This window comes from Balaenoptera acutorostrata, chromosome X (assembly GCF_949987535.1).
Source record: "Balaenoptera acutorostrata chromosome X, mBalAcu1.1, whole genome shotgun sequence".
Taxonomy (NCBI): Eukaryota; Metazoa; Chordata; class Mammalia; order Artiodactyla; family Balaenopteridae; genus Balaenoptera; species Balaenoptera acutorostrata.
The window spans coordinates 69000200-69022715 of record NC_080085.1 but is presented as its reverse complement, the minus strand read 5'-3'; the positions used below and the strand labels follow the sequence as shown (position 1 = coordinate 69022715).

The following is a 22516-nucleotide window of genomic DNA, read 5'->3' as shown; positions in this document are numbered from 1 at the left end:
AGGGAAAGTAGGGAAGTAGACTGTTTACTATATGTGTGTCAATTACTCTACAAATCCTTTGATCACTTAAGATTTCAGTAACCAACTACTGAAAGTTGGTACTGTACTAAGAGTTAGGGGTTATATATTAAATAACGAAAGTTGCCCCAAACCTATAGAAAACTACCTTGAATACAGATATGCAATAATACATAAAAATCCATGGTTAACGTAAAATATTTTGACAGTATTTGAAGACACAACTGAAAATTATCCTATAGGAATGGGACAGATATGGCATGTGTTAAACATTCAGAAGGGGACAAAATAAAATGCTTCATATCTGACAGCAAATTCTTCCTGAAGATTTATCAAAATCAGGGGACGTTTTGAGAGCTGCTCTTTCTCTATAATAATATGAGCCCTGCCCTCCGGACTGATAAGTTCACAGCATTTTCATCTGGTGCAAAAATCATTTTAAAGAGAAACAAGTGACAACGTAGTAGGGGCTCCTTTTCTTTCTCAGTCACGAGATCCTTTAGCGGCTAGCCTCCTTTCGGTGGAAGAGAGACAAAAAAACCAAAGCCTCCTCGGTGCTGGGAGGGAATTGAAGAAAGCAGCTGAATCAAGTCGGCTCCTCACATGTTCCTCACGATCACGCCAGAGGGAAAGGTCCTCAACAGGAAAGGGCCCGATTACCCTCACAGGAAGGGTAACCACTCTGGAACCCGCCAAAGGGAACGTCACCACTGAGTTCTACGGTAGCTGCCAGAGCGTCTGCCATCAGTTAGCACCTCCCCTTCCTTCCGGGAGCGGTAGCTAGGTAACTGTCGGCTGTATGGGAGACCTGAGGACTGGAGGATGCGTTAGTGCCTCTGGCGGTGAGCAACGAGCGCTGCAGGTCCCTCTCACAGTTTTTACCCTCCCCTCTCCCCACCCCCTTTGCCCCCGCCCACCCCTCCGCGACTTCGGCTCCTCCCTCCTCTTCTCTCCCTCTCCTTCCTCCTCCGCCTCCTCAGCTCTTGGGCTAGAATATCTATGGGTCGAAACGTGATGCGATGAATCCGAGAGAGACCGAAACTGGGACGAGGAGTGCGGCGGAAGCGGCGGGACTCCTGGGCATGGGGGCTTCACCACAATAGAGGCAGCATCCCCACCCGCCCCCGCCAGCCCCTCTGGAGCAAATCCCCCAAACCCCCTCGGGAAAAGGATGGCGGCGGCACCTACCCAGATCGAAGCCGGTGGGTAGCTGTGTCCGGGGGCTAAGAGGATGGGGGCTTAGCGCGACGGCTGTCAGTTTCTTTTGAAAAAGCTTCTATTTTTTCTTCTTTGCCTCCCTCTCAACCTCTTTCCCCCCCTCTTCCTCAGAGCTGTATTACCTGATCGCTAGATTCTTGCAGTCCGGACCCTGCAACAAATCCGCTCAGGTGAGAAGGGGAAGGAGATCTGGGAGTCTTGGGGAATGGTCCCAGTGGGGAAATCGAGGCAGTGGCGTGTGCGGTTCCGCTGTGGGTGAGGGAAAGGCCGGCCTTGAGTAGCCCTGCCGTCAGCGGCTGGGTTCAGTTTGGGGAGGGAGGAATGGGTTGATGGCCCGAGCTGCCCTCATATCCGTGTTTCCCTTTTGCTCAGGTGCTAGTGCAGGAGCTCGAGGAGCATCAGGTACGCAGCCCCTTCGGGAAGAGGTGGGGACGGTTGGGGTGAGACTGGAGGAAGGGCAAGTAAGGGTGGAAGGCTAGGGCCGGGAGGAAGGCTTGGATCTGGGCACTCATAGCTGTTGTCACAGTGGTGAACCGGCTTCTTCCCTCAAAAGGGGCGGATATCGCTGGGGTCTTAACTCGCCCCCTCTTTATGCCTGTGGGAGGTGTTTTTTCAGGATTTCCTCCCCCTCGGCCTCCTTCCCCCCACACTCGTCTAGCTCTGAGACAACAGCTATCAGGCCAACAGAAATAAAGACGCCCAAGGGTCGAGGACCCGGACCCAAACTGGGTCGGGTTGATGCAGAGCAGAGGCTTGGCCTTTATCGTTGCCCCCTCCCCCCTTTCTTTTCGCCGGCCCCCAGCTTATTCCGCGCCGCTTAGACTGGGAGGGGAGAGAGCACCGAAGAAGCTTCGAGGATCTGGTGAGTAAAGTTTTCATTTCAACTTAACCCAACTCTTTCTCCACTCCCTCCCCACCTTGTTCCCCCAACCCGCCCCCAACCCTTCAACCTACGCGGCTCTGGAGCTCAGTGCTGAGCCGAAGAACTGTCCCTTCCCCCCTCCCGGCGAGTCAGAGAAAGGGTACCTTGCCCTCCCCTTGGCCTCGTTTGTTTCCACCCGAAAACTTTGAAGAATGTGAACTGGTTATCAGAGATGCCGTATTGTGGATTATGAATATGTTACAAACATCGGGAAAGGCCCATTGTAGGGGGAAAAGGGAGAGAAACCAGGGGGTTATCTTGGGGCACGTACCAAGGACTGACGCTGGCCAATGACAGCGTTGGTAACAGCCCGGAGTTCCGGATTAGTGGAAGAAAACTGCTTTCTGGTTGGTCCTGGCTTGAAATACGGGAACTGAGGCCAGGCTGTTTTTTTTTTTTTTTTTTTTTTGGTCTGGGGGCGGCGGGCCGCACGGCAGAGGGGGTTCAGGAGGGGAGTTGACGGACCAGGGACTAGGGAAAATCGGCACAATTAAAAATAATAGCATCAAGCTAATTTCAAAATTTGCCGGGGGTTAGATAATCGACTACGGAATAAAAGCATAATCGTTGTATATCTCAGATTGTAGAAAATAGCTCATCAAATCATTATTAAATCGCGTTTATGCAGTTAACAATTTCACTAAATAAGAACTGTGGATTATGAGCTTTTTGAGAATTGACGAAACACGATTTTGGATTTACAAGGAAACAACAATGGTCATATTTTAAAATAGAATATACTTTAGTAAAGGACCAAAAGCATTGGATTGACTGTTGTTTGTTCAGCAAATATAATTCATAGTGTAAATGCACCTTCTGTTCGGCATTGACACACACAAAAAGGTGATCCTTTTTATTTTTGGGAGGATGTTCCCTTGTGTTAGCCACTGGCACAGTAAATTGGAAGGAAATGAAAGGAGAAAGGGGTGATGTTACTAAAATCTAAATTCAGCTATCTTTCCTTCCAGTAAGATCCAAACAGAGGAAAATCAGACAAAGTTAAAGAAAGTTGGAGGGGTGTGGTAGACTCTAATATAAATAAAATGATTTAAAATTTGCTTTCAACAGGACAATATTTAAATTACTTTGGTGTTCATTTGATATTTTTCTGTGTATTAAATTACAAGAATGAGGCCATGCTAATTATCACCAAATCTACTGACTAAATTTTTTTAGTTTTGCAAAGCACAGAAAATGGTATAATAATTGTGATAAGGATAAACTCCAGCATCTGTAATATTAATGGTAAAAAATTCTCCGATGATAAAAAATATTTTTGAAAAACTGCATGTATTACCAGTTTAATTTGTAGTCAGACTTTTTGTTGGACTGAAGTTCTTTCAAAAAAAGGGCAAAAACAACAGGGCTTACCAATATGTTTTAATACTTTATGACTAATGTGGTTTTGAAGATAGAGTTTATACTGAGGTGTATTGACAATATTTTTGTTTGTATTTATTTGTTTCTAAGTAGACCATTTTAAGCAAGTAACATTTTGTAAAAGGAAAAAGCTTTTTAAAAATTAACTTGACAGTGGCAAAAAGTAAATGAGCATCAAAATGATTAAAAATAGTCTCCTGACCACACACACACACACACACACTCACACAGAGAAAAACAAAAAAAACAAAGCCCAGTTTACTAGACTTCCTTTCCTTATATTGTAAAGGCATATTTTCATGTAATTGTAATCAATGTCCACTTTATACTTTATATTTTCTTACTTAACACTTTTACATATACTTATCTATATTTGAATAGTCATTGTTATTTTAATGGCAAGGAAAGATTCAGTTGTTTTTAAGTTGCTGTGATTAGAACTCAATTGCTAGTTGGACATTTGGGTTACTTCCAGTTTTTCACTAATATCTTTGCATAGTTAAGTAGTCTTTCTGCTTTTTTCCTTTTTTTTCTTTTCTTTTTTTTTCAGTTGTTTTTCTGGGCTATATTCTGAAGTGGAGTTATCAGGTCAAGGGACTCATCCATTTTATAGCTGTTGTTATATATTATAAAATTGCTCTCCAGAAGATTGTCCTAATTTATAATGTAACCATCTAGATACTTAGAATGAATTTTTAAAATATTTAAAAATCTTTTGGTGGCTTTAATAGGTGAAAATAGTACTCAGTTGACCTAATTGGTTCTTTTCCCCATTATTAGTGAGGCTTAAACTTTAACAAGTTATTTTTTTAATTGTCATTAATCCATTTGTATATCCCTACATATACTTGATTTTCACCTTTATCTTTTTAATTTATTGTTTTTATAATTCCTTATACATTTTTAATTTTTATATATACAGAATTTCTTCTATTGTTTGACTGTTATCTATGGTTTAGTGTTATCTTTTTTGTTTTTAATTTACTTTTTGTATTGTACATATAGGTTTTTATTTTTCCACACCAGGATCCAATTTTTGTAGGGATATTACATTTTGATAGTATGGTCTTATTTTTAGTCATATGTCTGTTCTCTACCTATAGATTTCTTTGTAAGGGAAGATGAGGCAGGGCTGAGAATTGAACGGAAGGAAAAGAAGTGGCTGAGAACTGAGTGTGCAGTGTTTGATTGCTAGATTCATCAGTTGTATTGTTGATACAAATTATTTCAAATCTGACTTGAGATTTTGAGTGGCTTCATTGTAGGAGAGATGGATTTTTTTTTCTTGGGGTAGGTTTGTTTTGTTCTGTTTTGTTGTGTTGGCCACACCAAGGGGCGTTCAGGGTCTTAGTTCCCCACCAGGGATTGAACTTGTGCCCCTGCCATGGAAGCACAGAGTCCTAACCACTGGACCGCCAGGGAAGTCCCGGGGTAGTATTTTTTTAAAGTGCTATTAGAACAATGGATTTATACAGTGTGATCTTTGATTTAGCTACATGGTTTGGATTGAAATTTAGGGCAAAGTATTAATTAGTATAATTTTATAGCAGCACTTCAAACTGAAGATGTACTGGGATATAAAAAGGAAAGAAGACAAACGCATAATGAAGAGGTGAAGGACTATAAACAAGGATATCAAAATACTGAATTGAAGTTGCATAGTCATGTATGCTACATACTTGAAACAAAAATCCTGCCTTTCTGTCCATATGTATATTTTCATTTGAATTGTCTATACTGCTTAACTTGATTTATCCAGAAGAATATTAAGATAATAACTTAGATTTCTTCAACACTTCATTACTACTGTTACTATTGCATAGCCTAGAAATCCCTATTTTTTCTTTCTTAAATCTGATTTAGTGTTTTACTTATAATTTGGAACACACGGGAAGGTGCTTTTTTGTAAAAGCTGCTTGCAGCCAAGTATTGACATGTCAAGATCTGAAGTGCCTTTAAAAAAATGAGTCTGAACATGAAATGTTTGTCAGTTTATGTTGAACTGTAACATTTTTGATTATGACATTCAAAAAAATTCTAAATTAATTTTCATAATTTTGTAATGATACAGGGAGAGATTTGAAGTCAGGGTGATTGTTTTTGAAGTTTGATCTGAGTATTTTTCTTTATTTCTGCTTGACTGTTATTTACAGCATAATAGAATTAGATTTGCTTCTTACATCTTAAGGTAGATAATATAAATAAATACAGATGTCCTTTCATTTGTGGTGACCCTGTTGAATTGTTGACTATTTTATTGCTTCCTCCTTGGAGCTTTATTGGGGATGACAAACAGAGCAGTGAGGGGCATGTGTGTGTGTGTGTGTGTGTGTGTGTGTGTAAACAAATGAACAGTTTTGTTAATATACAAATTTTATATATTGGAATGGTGAGTTGGAAACATTTTTTAAAGGCATGCTTTAAGATTTTTGAATCACTGTATGGGTACTCCTATCATAAGACTGAACCAAAGACATAATTATCTTTAGGTGTGGTATATATTTTTACATTTATTCAGCATTTTTCATCTGTAGAATTGAAAGCACCAATTAGTGCTTACATTTGGAGTGACATAAATTTTATTACCTTCATTTTATATTCAAAAGACTTGAAGCAGTTTTCTGCTATTTAAAAAACTTTGATCAAGATCGTATGTTAACTGCTGTCTTTAAAAATAGTACATCTATGGTGATATATGTCATTATAAGAATTTACATCTGCATTTAACATATTTGAGTTTAAAAATGTTTTCACATTATCTCATTTGATCCTCACCAACTGCTTTAAAACACTGTATTTGAATTCCAGACATACCTGCATTTTTTTCTTACCTTACCCAGCTCTTTTTCTCTAGTTACTAGTAATAGCTTAAATTGTCTATTAGAACTGTAGAATGATCTTTGAGTGTTGGTAGCATGGTTATTTCATCTCTAAGTGTGGAAGCAATTTAAGCATGTGTGATTTATTAACTGTTATGTGGACACAGCCATAGTTAGGAGGAACGGAATGCATCATGGGAAACCAAAAAGCATGTGCTGCTTGACTCCTGTGTGGATATAATGCTAACTGATAGGTATTATGGCAGGCAGCAGTCAATGTCTGGAAACTGGTATTCCTCACTACTGGTTGGCTTGAGCCACGTGTACGCTCTTGCTTTCTATGACATGTTTGTTTTACCTATTCATCTGGATTGATGACTGGCTTTTTTTTTCCACACTTGGGCTCTAGAAACATACTTTCAATGATTAAAATCCTTTTGGAGATTTAGCATCAGTCCTAGGAAAACTGGTATCTCAGTACAAATAAGATGGTATTAAGGAAACGAAGAGAGCTGCTGTTGAAGAGTAAGAATTTGGATTGGGTGAATGTTTCTTATAAAATTTTGTCCAGAAAGCACCTTTGTGACATTTGAATATTAGTTTAGTTTGTGTGTTTTTGTTGAAGTTTTACTGATGTTGGTTATCGACTGATTAATACTTTTTTTGTAGGGAGAAAAATAGTAATTTAAAGTCAACTTAGTGTTTGTGTCATATTTTAGAGATGCCTTTGTTTGACATTTCTCAAATAGGATTTTGTGGGTAGTAGAAAAGGCCATAAGATTTAGTCCGGGAGATAGTCATTACTCGCTGAGCCACCCTGGGCAAGTTACTTAACCTCTCAGAGATTCAGTTTCCTCATTTATAAAATAAAAACCCCTACCTGTTTTGCAAGGTTGTTGTGTGGACCAAATGAGTTAAATATGAAAGAATGGGGCTTCCCTGGTGGCGCAGTGGTTGAGAGTCTGCCTGCCAATGCAGGGGACACGGGTTCGAGCCCTGGTCTGGGAAGATCCCACATGCCACGGAGCAACTGGGCCCGTGAGCCACAACTACTGAGCCTGCGTGTCTGGAGCCCGTGCTCCGCAACAAGAGAGGCCGCGATGGTGAGAGGCCCGCGCACCGCGATGAAGAGTGGTCCCCACTTGCTACAATTAGAGAAAGCCCTCGCAGAGAAACGAAGACCCAACACAGTCATAAATAAATAAATAAATAAATAAAAGAACGTGAATTTCTTTAAAAAAAATATGAAAGAATGCAAATGAGTGCAAATGAGTTGGTTACTACATTTTACTACATTTTAAATATAGGACAGAGAGTTTGAATGGTTAGCATTAAAATCTGAAGAACTATGACACCAGAATTTATGTTTTCTTTGGTAATTGGCTAATTATCACCACCCAATTTTCCTAATATTTTTTATAAGGTAAGGGGCATATAAAATAGTACCATTAAAAAAGCATTTAAAAAGTGTCAGAATTGAGCCCAAAATGAGTGTCTTTGAAGTGCGTCTGTGTTAAGCAAGGAATGATCACTAGGTGAAAAGATATTTAGTGTTATTTGCATTTTTATGAATTACAGAAAAGTAATTCAATATGATACTGGTATAATATTAACTCATTTTTAAGAAGTGGGAGGTATGTTTTTCCCATGTCTTGTTGCAGGGATCCTCAACCCTTCTGACTGATCTCTTCTTATCCTAATCTTATTTTCTATACATTATTGACAACTTATTTCTTGTATTTTAAATTACCTTGTTGAAGATGTTTTCTTATGCCTTTTAGTATCTACCATGGTGCTTTATAATTAGCTGGTTCTTAGTTATTACTTGTTCAATTTTCTTAACTTTTTTAGAAGTGTTTTCTTTTTTTTCTTTTTTTTTTTAATAAGTCACGGATGTTTGTAGCTTTTTTTTTAATTTATTAATTTATTAATTTATTTTTTGGCTGTGTTGGGTCTTCGTTTCTGTGCGAGGGCTTTCTCTAGTTGTGGCAAGCAGGGGCCACTCTTTATCGCCGTGCCTGGGCCTCTCACTATCGTGGCCTCTCTTGTTGCGGAGCCCACGCTCCAGACGCGCAGGCTCAGTAGTTGTGGCTCACGGGCCTAGTTGCTCCGTGACATGTGGGATCTTCCCAGACCAGGGCTCGAACCTGTGTCCTCTGCATTAGCAGGCAGATTCTCAACCACTGTGCCACCAGGGAAGCTCTTAGAAGTGTTTTCATGATATATATTTTTTAGGCTTACTAATCTGCTAACTAGTATGGAGTTCTTTTTATTGGACCTTTCTCTACTGAGAAACTTCTAGACTGTGGGTGGGTCCCTTGTTCTTGTCTTGATATCATCTGACCTCAGGGTTATAGTACTTTTAGTGCTTTCTTGAGGCAGTATAAACCAGAGAATACTTGAGCCCTAGGTGGATTGCTCTGCCTGTCTCATTCCTGAGGAAAGCTTAAAACTAATAAAAATAAAAAGAAATGCTATGAACAATGATTAATATTTTCAAAAGAAAATGATAGGAAGTCTTAACACTTTGTAGCCCACCCTGTTAACCAGTGGTATTACTACAATGGAAAGGCCTATTTTCTTTCCTTTGCTTCCCAGTTTTTCGTTTCTCCTCCTTCAAATTCAGCAAACATTAAAACTCAAATTTTAAATTGTAAAGATAATATTGGATTATTGCAGACATTTATATTTTACTGAACAGTATCAAGCAGAAAATAAACTTAATTTTTTATGTTTTCTTTCATCTTTTTTGTACAAGTATGAACATTTTTTTTCTTCAAAATCAGATGATACTCTGGATAGAGTTTTTTATTTTTATTTTTTTTAACTTAATGTTGTGGAGGAGCATCTTAAACATTGAGGAGATACATGTACTAGTCACTGTGCAAAGTGTGTTTACTAGGTGGGGGTGCCTTTCTCTTTGCCTGGAATGCCTTCCCTTCCTTTTGTCTGCCTTGTTAACTTTCACTTAGAATTCAGGTGTGAAATTGGACAGGAACCCCTACCCCCAGGCTAAATTAGGTTCTGTACTTTGCTTCCTTAACTCTCTGTACTAAACCTCTGGGCGCTTGTAGATTTGATTTGTTTCTAGCTACTAGTTTGTTTCCCCCAGTGGGATTATGGATTTTCTTAGGGCAGCAGTTTAATCTTTCCATTATATCCCTATACTTCAAATGTCTGAATGAATGAATGCATGAGTGAATGATTTTGTTTTTGTTTTACAAATAATATGAGGTGGTTATCATTACTCCCTGTTTTGCAGATGAGGAAGCTCAGGCTCAGAGAGACTGAATAACTTTGCAGGTCATATAAGTAGGATCCTGGGGATGCTGGAAAAAATTCAAATCTAAGTCTTTTCTACTGTATCATACTGCCAGAAGGAGTAACAGCTAGTAAATTTTAGAGCCTGAGTAATCCAGGCTCTTAGACTTAAAAGTACCGTGCTTATCTCTACTATACTTATATTGATATATTTAAAGCCTTGCTGTATTTTTCAAAGTCTGTTTTGTTTCCTGTCCCTAAATATCAAAAAGTCATGTGACTAACTTTATGGATGTGCATTTTCTATCCCTCCCCCCCCAAAAAAATTTCAAATCTCAGATAAAATGTTGCATTTTACTTCTTCAGCACATGGTCTCAGTTTCATTCTTCATTTTACCTGTGTAGTGATTCTAGTTAGAAAACAAAACACACAATTCTATTTTCTTTGTTTTTTAGTTAATTGTCTGATCTTATTATTTCGAAAAGCCAAAGTAAGAATGCTATCATGGCTATCTGAAAATTAGTATTTCAAATGTAGCTCTTGGTGCAGGTCTGGTCCCCTGAGATTAGGTACCTTTTGTATTTTATTCAGTGCCCAGCTGGCTTCCTTTTAACTAATTATGAGTAGTAGGATCATCTCAGTGAGCTCTCTGGTCTTCTCAGTTGTCATAATGATTCTCAAGTGTGGTAATTTCAGTTGTTAGATTTGCTCTTTAGGTCAGCCAGTGTTCCTATCAAGAAGGTTTATAATCTAGGCTTCGTTTAATTTCTTTCAGTTTATCAAATTTATAGTTTTAATTTTTTGCAGTCTTTGTGTTACTTTCATGATTTTTCAGCTGCCTTAATGGGACAGTAATAGAAATAACAGTGGGCACAGAGACCCAGATTCCTGTCCATTCATTGTGACCATTGGACTTCACTTCTCTGGATCTGTTTTTCCTACTGTAAGATGCAGAATTAAGTCGATTGTATATAAGGATCCTTCCAGTTCAAAGGTTCTATAATTTAACTCCTTGGAGCTATTTTACAGAATAATACAAAAGTTTGTATTATGCTCTTGAACTTTGTTTTTAGAGAATGCCTTTCTTCTTCAGATTTCAAAGTGCTTGTTGTGTTACTTCTTGGCCATTATATTCCAGAAAGAAATTTGGTTAAATAACTGAAATTAGAATATTTTGAGTTTTAATCAAAAAGAGTGGCTTTTAATAAGCCACAAATTTCTTAGAATATTTTAATACATACTTTTAATATTACATTTTATTATATATTACATTATATTCACATGTAATCATGTAATTCTAATAATTTTTTAAAAACTTAGAAATGTAATTACTGAGGGTGGATAAGAGTTCTTATGCCTAAAAAGATCACATTTAAGAAATTCCAGCTTTGGGGACTTCCCTGGTGGTCCAGTGGCTAAGACTCTGTGCTCCCAATGCAAGGGGCCCGGTTTGATCTCCCTGGTCAGGGAACTAGATCCCACATGCCCCAACTAAGAGTTTGAATGCCACAACTAAAGATCCCGCATGCCACAACTAAGACCAGGCGCAGCCAAATAAATAAATAAATACCTATTTTTTAAAAAATTAAAAAAAAAGGAATTCCAGCTTTAGGCAAAGCAAATGGATTGAAGTAAATGTTTAATACCACTTATAAGTCCTGAAGTTTGATTTAGAAGAAACTATCATTGCCAGAACTGTGCCGATATAGTCTGGAAGCCTGTAAATATTGTTAAAAGGAAAAGAGCACGTTCAAACTCAAAAGTATTGTTATTGCCATTGTGTTGGCACGTTCAAACTCCAAAGTATTGTTATTGCCATTGTGTTGATAGACTCGCTGTTTCTCTAGTGCTGTTTTACAATCAAATTTTTATTGATTTCAGAGGAATGGATTTTTGAATGGGACTGCCTAGAAATTGAGCAATTTTCTATTGCATAGGGTGAAAAACAAACTTGTAAACTTTAATAGTTTATAATACCAATTTTCAAGGGGGAGAATTTGAGAGTAGATGAGCCCTGTTTTAGTTGCTTAATTAATGATTCTGTGTTTTTAAATGATTACTGAGGAATTGATAAAAAATTTATATAACTAGCTGAAAATCAAACATCACTGTTTTTATAAAATGAAGTAGCCAGGGGGCCTAAGATTTCAGTTTAAGATATAATTCTGACAGGTTTCTTTAAGAGGGTAATACTAAAAATTCACATCAGAGAACTCCCATTTTCTGGATTATATGTTTCTATATATATATTGCAAATTTGAGGGTAGTTAGATTTGTGTAACAAGTGAATAACTCTTGAGATGGTAATGAAATGAGGAAAAGAAAATTGATAAAAAAAAGAAAATGCCACTAAAGACATTAACTACCATTGTGTGTAAAGCCTTATAACATTTACTTGGTGAAAAAGTAATGACTGATATCAGAAGCCCAGTTTATACAAGACAGTGTTGGGGGAAAAAAGGCACAAACTATTATAGATGTTAATATGCAGTATGTTAAGGCTTTTTTCTTTGAGATATATGTTTTTAGGAGTACTAACTATATTTGCATGTAGGCCTATTTAGGAATGCCCTATTGTGGAGAGAATGAATTACAAACTAGGATTTTAGGGCATCAGTGTCTCTAGGTAACAAAAAAAAAAGTTTTTAGATTGAATCATCACGTACTTTGACTTTAATATTACCTGTATATTTTAGTTCTATGTAGTTAATTGCTTGGAGAACAAAACTAGACATGTGTGAAATAACTGAAAGAATTTGCTTGATCCTTTGTCCCAATCCAGAAGCTAAACCTTGTAGATGCAAATGATCAGGTTAAGTTGCCATTCTTCCTTTTTTTTTTTTTTTATCTTAGTTCCCTGACCAGAAGTCGAACCCGTGCCCCCTGCAGTGGAAGCATGGAGTCTTAATCACTGTGCCAGGGAAGTCCCATTAAGTTGCCATTCTTCCTGACCATCATGACAGTTGCCAGGCCCCAGTGATTTTGGTAGATTAAAATTCGTTTTTGCAGGGACTTACGAAAGATAATTGGCAGGAAATAATTTTTAAAAATCACAATAGAATCATTTATTCCCAGATTCCTAAGTACATGTTGGATTGTAGTTCTTTGACCTGTGTTTCTTAAGAAAACAAAAAAGGCACCCTGATAGGAGAAAGATTTTTCCTCTGTGAGTTCATATGATATTGCTTATAGATAGACTTTGGTTTTTATTCATTCATTGATTCAGTGAACCAGTATTTATCAAGAACACACATAATCTCTTCTGGTGATCATTAGGGATGATTTACAAAATTATTCCTTTGTGTTATATTGTTTTTGACTTGGTGGTAATATATTGATATGTGTCCTATGTGATGGTAGGTATATATATGTATATATATATTTCTCTCTCTGTAGCACTTATAAAAATTGGCATTGTAACTGTAAGTAGATTTTAGGGCCTTTTGTCAAGATGAGAATGTAGATGTTCTTTTTATCTAAGGATTTTTAATATTCTAGTTTACTCTTTACTGTTTTAATAATTAGGTATTTATGAAACACATCAGTAACTTTAACATTAGCTTAGATAAAAAATGAAAACCAGTTTCGTTGTTTTATTGTCTCATCCCTATCTACATTTGTTAATCATCTTCAGAAATTTACTTGTGTTTTAAAAATGAGTTAATGTTAAAATAAATAAATAAAGCACTTGGAGGAAAAAAATGAGTTAATGTTTCAATGAATTTTGAGTACATAGCTTGTTTAGAACATGGTATTTAAAATAAGCATTAATTTGATAGTCTTTTGAAAACCAATTAACTTTTTTAGGAGAAACAGTTCTGCTTTAATTAAGCAAATGTGTCCTGTTAATCCTAAAGGGACTTAAGTGAGAGTTTGGTGCAAGTAATACCTTTTGTTTGCATTCTTATCATTTATATAGAATCTAGATTCTCTGATTCTTGATCACTGCTGATCAAGTACTAGTAGAGTTTACCCATCATCTTTGTACTTCTTTGATTTTTAGGCATGCTCCTTTTTGCTGTTTTGTAATGCTTATTGCATTAGATTAGCAGCTAAGCAAATGATTTAATCAAGGCACGAAAAAGTAAGTTAAACTGCCATGTCATTTACATGTTATCATTTGTTTAAATGATGCTTAATTTTTGTAGCTGTTTCTTAAATTTGGTTGAAGTATTAAATATTTAAAATGTTATTTTCCTTGTGTGTTTTAAAATTGTATTTTTTTCCATGATGGAACAGTTTGGTAATGGACTAGATTAATGTTTTTAAACCAAATTTGTTTTCCTGTATTTTACTTATACTTTTTAGGTGGCAGCCAATGCACACATTCCTCCAGACTACCTCCTTAAAATTTGTGAGCGGATTGGTCCCTTACTAGATAAGGAGATCCCTCAGAGTGTTCCTGGGGTACAGACATTACTAGGTGTTGGTCGGCAGTCTCTGTTACGGGATGCCAAAGGTAAGATTTTTACAGTTTTTAGAGGAAGGAGTCGAGAGTAGTATATTTTTATGTTAATTAAATGTTCCCATGCTTTTCTAAATACTAATTTTCTTTTAGTTTTTCTTATCTTGCCAGTCTTGTTTTTATTTTCCTAGTGTACAAGTACATTTTTAGAGGCCCAAATGGAGCCCTTTTCTGTAAAACAGTGAATACTGTAGAGGTAAAGAATATAAAATCTCTTTGTAATCCTGTGGAATAGAAATCTCAAAAGATCGCTGCTCTGATTAGTACAGTATAAATACATAAAGTATTCTTTCATTGCATTTTGATGTTCTTAATCTTTGAGTTTTGATATCATCCTAATCACATTGGGTATTTCATAACAGGTAAATGAAAATTATGATATGTAACTATGTTTATAATTAAAAATATTAAAGAAAAATCAATCCATCAGCGTTCAGTAACAGTTTCTCTACTCCACTATTTTTCATTCTTTTACAGATTTCTCCCAAAGTTTTACACGGAACCACCATATGTAAATTATATAGATAGAATTTTCTGAACATAAAAATGTGAAATTAGGTGTTTAGGATGCCTTAGTGAATTAAATACTTCAGGTCTAGCAACCAATTTATTTCTATGTTTTGTTTTTTTAGCATAATGTTTTAAAAATCCTAATTTACAAATATAAATAGTTACATAAATGATATCAGTTTTTAAATATCTCATTTTATAATTTAAGGAAATTCTTCAATTCAGTTAATTTGAAACCTTTCAAAAGAGTAGTAGAATATTTTTGTTTCAAAGTTGAATTATTAGGAATATTTTGTATTTGCTTGAATTTTTTGACATAAACATTAAAGATAAAAAACACAACTATTTTTACTCAATTATCATCTGATATGCAGTGTTACCTGTTATGGCACAGCTGGCAGGCGCTCCATAACATGAGCATACACGAAGTATAAATGTTTCTGAATTTTACCTGGCATACTTGTGCTGTATTCATTTCCTTGCTTATACAGTTTTATATGAGAAGATGTGTATAAGCCTAAAGATCAAGAAGGGGACCAATGTAAACTTAAAACCTTATTAATCCATGACATATTTACATAAGATTCAAATATATGTATAATAAAAGCTTTGGTTCTATATCAGCATGGAAATAAAACATCCTGATGATAATATTAAGGCATTGGTGCTTACCTATCATAATATAGATTATAACACTTTTAAGCATATGCATGTTATTTCTTATTGTGGTTTTAATAGTTAAAAATGTATTTCAATAAATAAAATTGAAAACAGACATTTGCCTCTGGGGTACAGTTAAAAAAAACTGTTCTATGCCTTGACTAACTTTTGAATCTTTTTGTATAGACTGTAAGAGTACACTATGGAATGGCTCTGCTTTTGCAGCTCTACATAGAGGCAGACCTCCAGAACTACCTGTAAATTATGTGAAACCTCCAAATGTGGGTGAGTAATGTCCATATGAGTTATAAACATATACTTAATTTGTTCCTTCCTGAACTCATTATACAGCCAAAAATACGTACCAGAATTAAATTTGAAGAATAAACAAACTGCTTACATTCTTGAAGAGTTTCATGGTTGGTCCAGATTTTTTAAAGCATTTTTATGTAAAGCAAATATAATCATGGTTTTGTAAAAGGTAACCTTTTTTTAAAATTCATTTTCTTTCTTTCCCTTCCCCTCCCCTCCTCTCCTCTCCTCCTCCCCTTCCCCTCCTCCCCCTCCCCCCTCCCCTCCTCCTCCCCTCTTCCTTCTCTCCCTTCCCCTTCCCCTCCCTCTCCCCCACTCCTCTCCTCTCCTGTCTTCCCTCCCTTTCTTTCTTCCTTTCTTTCTCTCTCTCTCTTTCTTCCTTCCTTTCTTTCTTTCTTCCTTTCTTCCTTTCTTTTCTTTCTTTCTTCCTTTCTTCCTTTCTCTCCTTCTCTCCTTTCCTCTCCTTCTCTCCTCTCCTTCTCTCTTTCTCTCTTTCTTTCCTTCTCTCTCTCTCTCTTTCTTTCTTTCTTTCTTTCCTCTTAGCAGAAGCATTTCCTTTTTTATATATTTCAGGTGTTTTTTACCATATGGATGTCTATTTACATACTTCTGTGCTGAGCTCAAAGATTTTTCAGGGAACTATGTAAAGATAGATTTCAGAAGGAAGCAAAAGTACATTATGCTTATAGCTGCTTGCCAAACTTATAATGATGTAATAAATTTTATGTCTTTATTAAAAGAAAAAAAATCACCCTTCCCACTTGTAGTTTACTGAAATTCACATGTCCCGTTCATATTATTCCTGGGTCATCTCTGGCCAGACCATTATGAAGAAATAATAGTAGTGGTTCCCGAGGAGATCTAGCTAACAAAACCATTTATACTAAAGTTAATTCTTGCAAAGAATGTATAGAACCAAGCAGCTAGATGAGTAACTGCCACTCTTTTCCTATTTTCCTATTTTCTCACTCTTCTGAAAAATTACATTATTTTATATAGTGCCTAGTGCCTAGAGAATATGCCTTAAATTCAAATTGAAAAATAAGATTACCTTTTTTAAGGAATACTATTTTATATAATTAGCTTATAGAACTTATTTACCCAAAGAGGTTAAATAAATTTAGACTAGAAATAATTTTTAAAAATATTTAGATGAAGTCATTGATAAAGATTCATAAGTGTTATTAAGATAAATTGGATTCTTTGATATATATTGCTAACACTACTCTTCCATAGCCTGGATATTACTGGAAAAAGTAGACTACTGGGTTGGGTCTAATTGGACATGGTGTTTTTAACTTTTTTTTTTTTCATTTTCAGGGGCAGTTTGTTTACCATCCAGAATTTTCTGGTGTTCACTTTTCCCTTTAGCTTTATTCATAATTAATTTATTGAATTAAATTGAGATAGCTTTTATTTTTCATGCATTTATTTATGTTCAAAAGATATAATAGTCTTAGTCGTACTATCAACATTGTTTATATGCTTTATACTTCCTTCAGTGGTCACATGTGAAGCACAGCCTGTAGAGTATTAGGTTTTCAATATTTCTTTATTCTTTCTTTCCTTCTCTTTCTCTCTTTTTTTTAATATTTATTTATTTGGCTGCACCCGGTCTTAGTTGTGGCACGTGGGATCTTCATTGCCGCTTGTGGGATCTTTAGTTGTGGCATGTGGGATCTAGTTCCCTGACTAGGGATCGAACCCAGGCCCCCTGCATTGGGAGCATGGAGTCTTAGCCACTGGACCACCAGGGAAGTCCCTCTTTCCTTCTCTTTTAAAAAATTCTTTCTACTATGCATATACATTCAAACTTCTGTTGGTTTTATACAGTAAATGCTTTACATTCTGACTTAATCATTTTGTTATTCATAATGGTAATTGCTTAGGAATTTTAGTGTCCCTGTCACTGATGCTTTCACATTCTTAAATCTGCCATGTTATTTGGGGAGGAGCTATTGAAATAGAGATAACTCAATCATGATGTATTTTCATGTAGTATATACTAGTCAAGATACTTAAGTTCAACATATTTAGAATTCAGAATCTGATAAAAACTCAGGGGAGTTGACTATGAAAGTAAACAAGATGAGTAGAAAATCTTTTAAAATTTGTTATTTGAGACAGTTTTCTCATTGTGGGGTACAGCTTTCCATAGCTACTTTAAAATCAGTTTTATAGTTTCCCTGTATAAATAAAACTTAATCATGAAGGTAAGTCTTGAAGGTTTTATCAAAGAATCTTAGCACTAGAAAGAACTTTTAGCAACACTATTTCTTGATAAAAGGGTTCCTTGGTCAAGTAAATGTGGGAAACACTGAGTTTAAAAAAATACAGAAACAAATGAATGCATGTAGGACTGCTCAGATCCTTTCATACGCTGAAATGCATTGTGAATCACCTTAAGGGGAGCATTATCTAAGTAATTTGACAGTGGAAACCCTTCTCCCAGAACACCTGTAACATTCTGAAAGTTTCCTGGGAACAGATTTGGGAAACTGGGTTGCAAACCTCTGTTTACAGCAGAAAAATCCAAAGCCCAGAGAAGTATGTGACTGGCATACGTTACACTGCTTGCCTTCCAGTCTATTTCTAAACTATTTCATGGGGAATTCCCTGGCGGTCCAGTGATTAGGACTCCACATTCTCACTGCTGAGAGCCCAGGTTCAATCCCTGGTTGGGGAACTAAAATCCCACAAGCTGTGTGGGGCGGCCAAAGGGAAAAAAAAACATTTCATGGTCAGATGTTACCAATACTTCCTTTTATAACAGATCTACACTTAGAACTCAAAAGATAAAGGATTAGCCACATCACTTTTATTTTTTAAGTCAAGTATATTATGGTGTATGTATGATTCACATAAAAAGGTTCTCCCCCCATTTTTTTTGGCCGCGCCACATGACTTGTGGGATCTTAGTTCCCCCAACAGGGATCGAACCCGTCCTGGCAGTGAAAGCCCTGAGTCCTAACCACTGGACCGCCAGGGAATTCCCAAGTTCTGCCTTTTTAAGTGTGCAGTTCAATGAGTTTTGACAAATGAATACATTTGTATAACCACCACCAACACAATAAAAATATGGAACATTTTTATCACCCCTTAAATTTCTTTCATGCCTCATTGCAGTCAATCCCCTATTCCTCAATCCCTGGAAACCACTTATCTATTACTGTACTTTTGCCTTATTTAGAATGTCATCTAAATGAAATTATATAGTATGTAGCCTTTTGTGTCTGTTTGATTTCACTTAGACCTAATTCTTTTTTGATTCATGCATATCATTTCACCAAGTTGTATTCTGTTGTATAGATACACTGGATTCTGTTTGTCCATTCATCTATTGATGGACATTTGGGTTGTTCCAGATTTTGGCTATTATAAATAAAGGCCTATAAATATTCTTGTACAGGTTGTTGCATGAACATCTGTTTTCATTTCTCTGGGTAAATAGCTAGGTAGTGTATTGTTGGATCATATGGTAAGTGCAGGTTTAACTTTAAGACACTATCAAATTATTTCAAAAGTAGCTATCCCATTTTGTATTCCTACTAGCAATGTATAATTTTAGAATTAGCTTCTCAATTTCTATAAAAAGAAGCAACTGAGATTTTGTTTGGGATTACATTGAATCTGTAGATCAATTTGGGGAAAATTAATATCTTAACATTGAGCCTTTCATTCCAGGAACATAGTAAAATTCTCCGTTTATTTAGGTCTTTTTAAATTTCTCACAGCAATGTTTTGTGAAATTTTTCCCTAAGGGTTTCTGATGCTATTTTACATTGTATATTTTTAAATTTCAGTTTCCAGTTGTTGTTAGTAAACACAAACAGTTTTGTGTTTTTTTTGTATATTGCTAAGCCAGAATTCACTAACTAGATCTAATAGCCTTTTTTTTCTTTTTTGAGATTCTTTGGGATTCTCTACATGGATGATCATGTTGTCCACAAATAAAGACAGGTCCACTTTATCCTTTGTAATCTTTTATGCCTTATAGTGCTTTTTTTTTTTTTTTTTTTGCCTTGAACTGCTAGTACCTCAAGTACAATGGTGAATTGAAGTGGTAAGACTGGATGTTATTGCCTTATTCCTGATCTTAGAGGGAAAGCAGGCAATCTTTCACCATTAAGTATGATTGTAGATGCTCTTTATCAGGTTGAGGATGTTCCCTTCTATTCCTACTTCCATTTTTTTTAAAAATTTATTTTATTTTTGGTTGCGTCGGGTCTTATTTGTGACACGCGGGATCTTTCATTGCATTGCGTGGACTCTCTCTAGTTGTGGTGTGCGGGCTCCAGAGCTCGGGGGCTCACTAGTTGCGGTGCACGGGCTCCAAAGCGTGTGGGCTCTGTAATTGTGGTGCGTGGGCTCAGTAGTTGCAGCACATAGGCTTAGTTGCCCCGCAGCATGTGGGATCTTAGTTCCCCGACCAGGGATCGAACCTGCATCCCCTGCATTGGAAGGTGGATTCTTAACCACTGGACCACCAGAGAAGTCCCTATTCCTACTCTGTAGAATTTTTATCGTAAATAGATATGTCCCACGTTTAAAATTTTATTCAGTATAGTTGTAATTGTACCAGTTATTTCTTGGCACTCATTTTAACTGGTATTTTATATAGTATAGTGCTACCCAATAGAACTTTCAGTGATAATGGAAAGGTTCTATCCTGTGATATCCAAAACAGTAGCCACTAGTCACATGTGGCTATTGTATCTGAGGTCTAAGTTTTTAATTTTATGGAACTTTAAGTAATTTGACATTCAGTAACTGCATATAGCCAATGGACAGTGCAGATCTAGACCAGTGTGGGAATCCGTAAGCAGCCCTCTGGATAGGTGCATAATTTGGTAATAATATATTGCCTAATGATTCACTTTATATACTTAACCTGGAATGTTTCCAATTTTTGTACTTAGAAACTGCCTTTAGCTTTTCCTATTATGATTTTAGTAACTCACTTTAAAGATCACTTTGTGCCACTTCTTTCCAATGAAAGTTTTACAATTGTCTTTGGCCAAAACCAATAAAATTCTGACCTTATCTGGACTCTCTACTATATTGGATTGTTTATTCAAATGTTCCCATCTTTTGTGCAGTTAATCAGCAATGTTATTTAATAATTTAATGAAATGGAGGAGAGGGAGCATGGGAATGGAATTTGGGAGTTAATTCCCAGATTACATTCTCCAGACTAACAGCTGTAATACTTTAAATATATGTGTACTTAAATTTACCAGGAATGAATTTCCAAATTCCTATAGGGCAAGAGCAACAATGCCTATATTTACATTATTACAGGTCTAAGCTCCAGTCATGCCACCTCATTAGCTGTATGCTTGACTAATCAAGTTGGTTTTGCATTGTGTCAAATTAAATCAGAGGAAAAAAATTGAACTAAATTCAAAACAGTACTTTTCATATTAAGTCCCTGTCTTATTCTTTTTTTTAACTTTTTTAAATTGAAGTATAGTTAATTTTCAATGTTGTGTTAATTTCAGGTATACAGCACAGTGATTCAGTAACATATATATGTATATCTATTCTTTTTCAGATTCTTTTCCATTATAGGTTATTACAAGATATTGAATATAGCTCCCTGTTCTATACAGTAGGTCTTTGTTGTTTTTCTGTTTTATAAATAGTAGTGTGTATATGTTAATCCCAAACTCCTGATTTTTCTTCCCTCCTCCCCCCACCATCCCCTTTGGTAACCATAAGTTTTCTATGTCTGTGAGTCTTTTTCTTTCAAAACAGTATTAATACCTAATGCCACTCAAAGAAATCCTAGGGCATATGTAATTAATATTTGTAGTATTGTTTGAGATCTTGCACTATAATCACTACGTATTGTTATTTCTTCATCCCTTTAAAAGTTAGTCGTTGTTTTGGAAACTTTGTAGTGGTCACATTAAAACTTGAAAATATAATTTCATACAGGTACAACTCTGCTTTGAGAGTTTGTCAGTACAGAAATAATTTTAAAAATCTGTTTCATGTCTGTTTGAAATGAATATTTAGAAGAACTAGTATTATAGTTATTACCCATCATGGTAAAAGTTTCAGAAATTGTCCTAATTATCACATTCTAAACAATTTTCATAAAATTATCCATAGAAATGGCAGCAAGATGGCTTGTTCATTTTAGTTTGAGACTTAACATTATACCCAAGGAACAAATGTACATGCTTGTATTTCTAAACTGAGTCAAGGGCATGATGCTGTAAGACTCTAAACCTTTCTATACCCCTTTTATCTTTAGTACAATTGACATATAGCAATGTCCTGTAATTTACATAGTAGGCCTGTAATTTACAACTTATATAACTCAGGAGGCTTGTATTAACTCTGTAGCCAAATTAATATTTATCTGTTGCCATAAGCTTCCATTTAGCATTGATTGGCTCTTGACTTATTGGCCATTGTATGGTTATATGTCAACTTAAAGCCAGAATTCACTTGGAGGTGGGAAATCTACCTCTTGTTAATATGTAAATGTAAATTGAAAGAAAGTACTCTAAGGTAAACTTTATTTGGTTGAGGTTGGCTGGGTTTCTGCCAGGAATATTTGTCATCCTCCCTCTGATTTTATGTAGTTCTCATCTCTTGCCCATGCATCACACTTTGGCCAAGCCTTGCTTTTTGTTGCCTGCTTCCCTCCACTTCACCTTCCTCCTTTTTGTACTTGATAATTATGCATGAAGCAAGTTGCTTTCAAAGTTATTACTTTCTTGTATCTGGAGAGGAGCAAGGGATTCTTGTCACACCTGCAAGTAATTAGAACTGGAATATAAACTCAGAGTCTTTTGTATGTGCTACATTGTGAGTGCTCACTAAATATTAAATGAATGGAAGTGCTATGATTGCTGCCACATGGAAACAGAAGCATCCCTTTTAAAGGCATTTTTATGGTTTTATATAGCTTGTATGAGTTTCTAGCCCCTTGTATC

The 22516-nt window shown here is 36.0% G+C and overlaps 1 protein-coding gene across 2 annotated transcripts in view; it reads left to right on the top strand.

Annotated features, from left to right (window-relative positions):
- The first annotated feature begins 994 nt into the window (after window positions 1–994).
- BRWD3 (bromodomain and WD repeat domain containing 3) overlaps window positions 995–22516 on the top strand; it is a 114982-nt gene continuing 93460 nt past the window's right edge. The window contains exons 1-6 of one of the 2 annotated variants that reach the window (XM_057538078.1): window positions 995–1220; window positions 1348–1406; window positions 1609–1638; window positions 2039–2098; window positions 13928–14078; window positions 15441–15539. In XM_057538078.1, coding sequence (XP_057394061.1) covers window positions 1190–1220; window positions 1348–1406; window positions 1609–1638; window positions 2039–2098; window positions 13928–14078; window positions 15441–15539 — 430 coding nt within the window. In that variant the 5' untranslated portion in view covers window positions 995–1189. Of the gene's footprint in view, window positions 1221–1347; window positions 1407–1608; window positions 1639–2038; window positions 2099–13927; window positions 14079–15440; window positions 15540–22516 lie in introns of those variants that run through there. The other variant, XM_057538079.1, reaches the window with a different exon arrangement.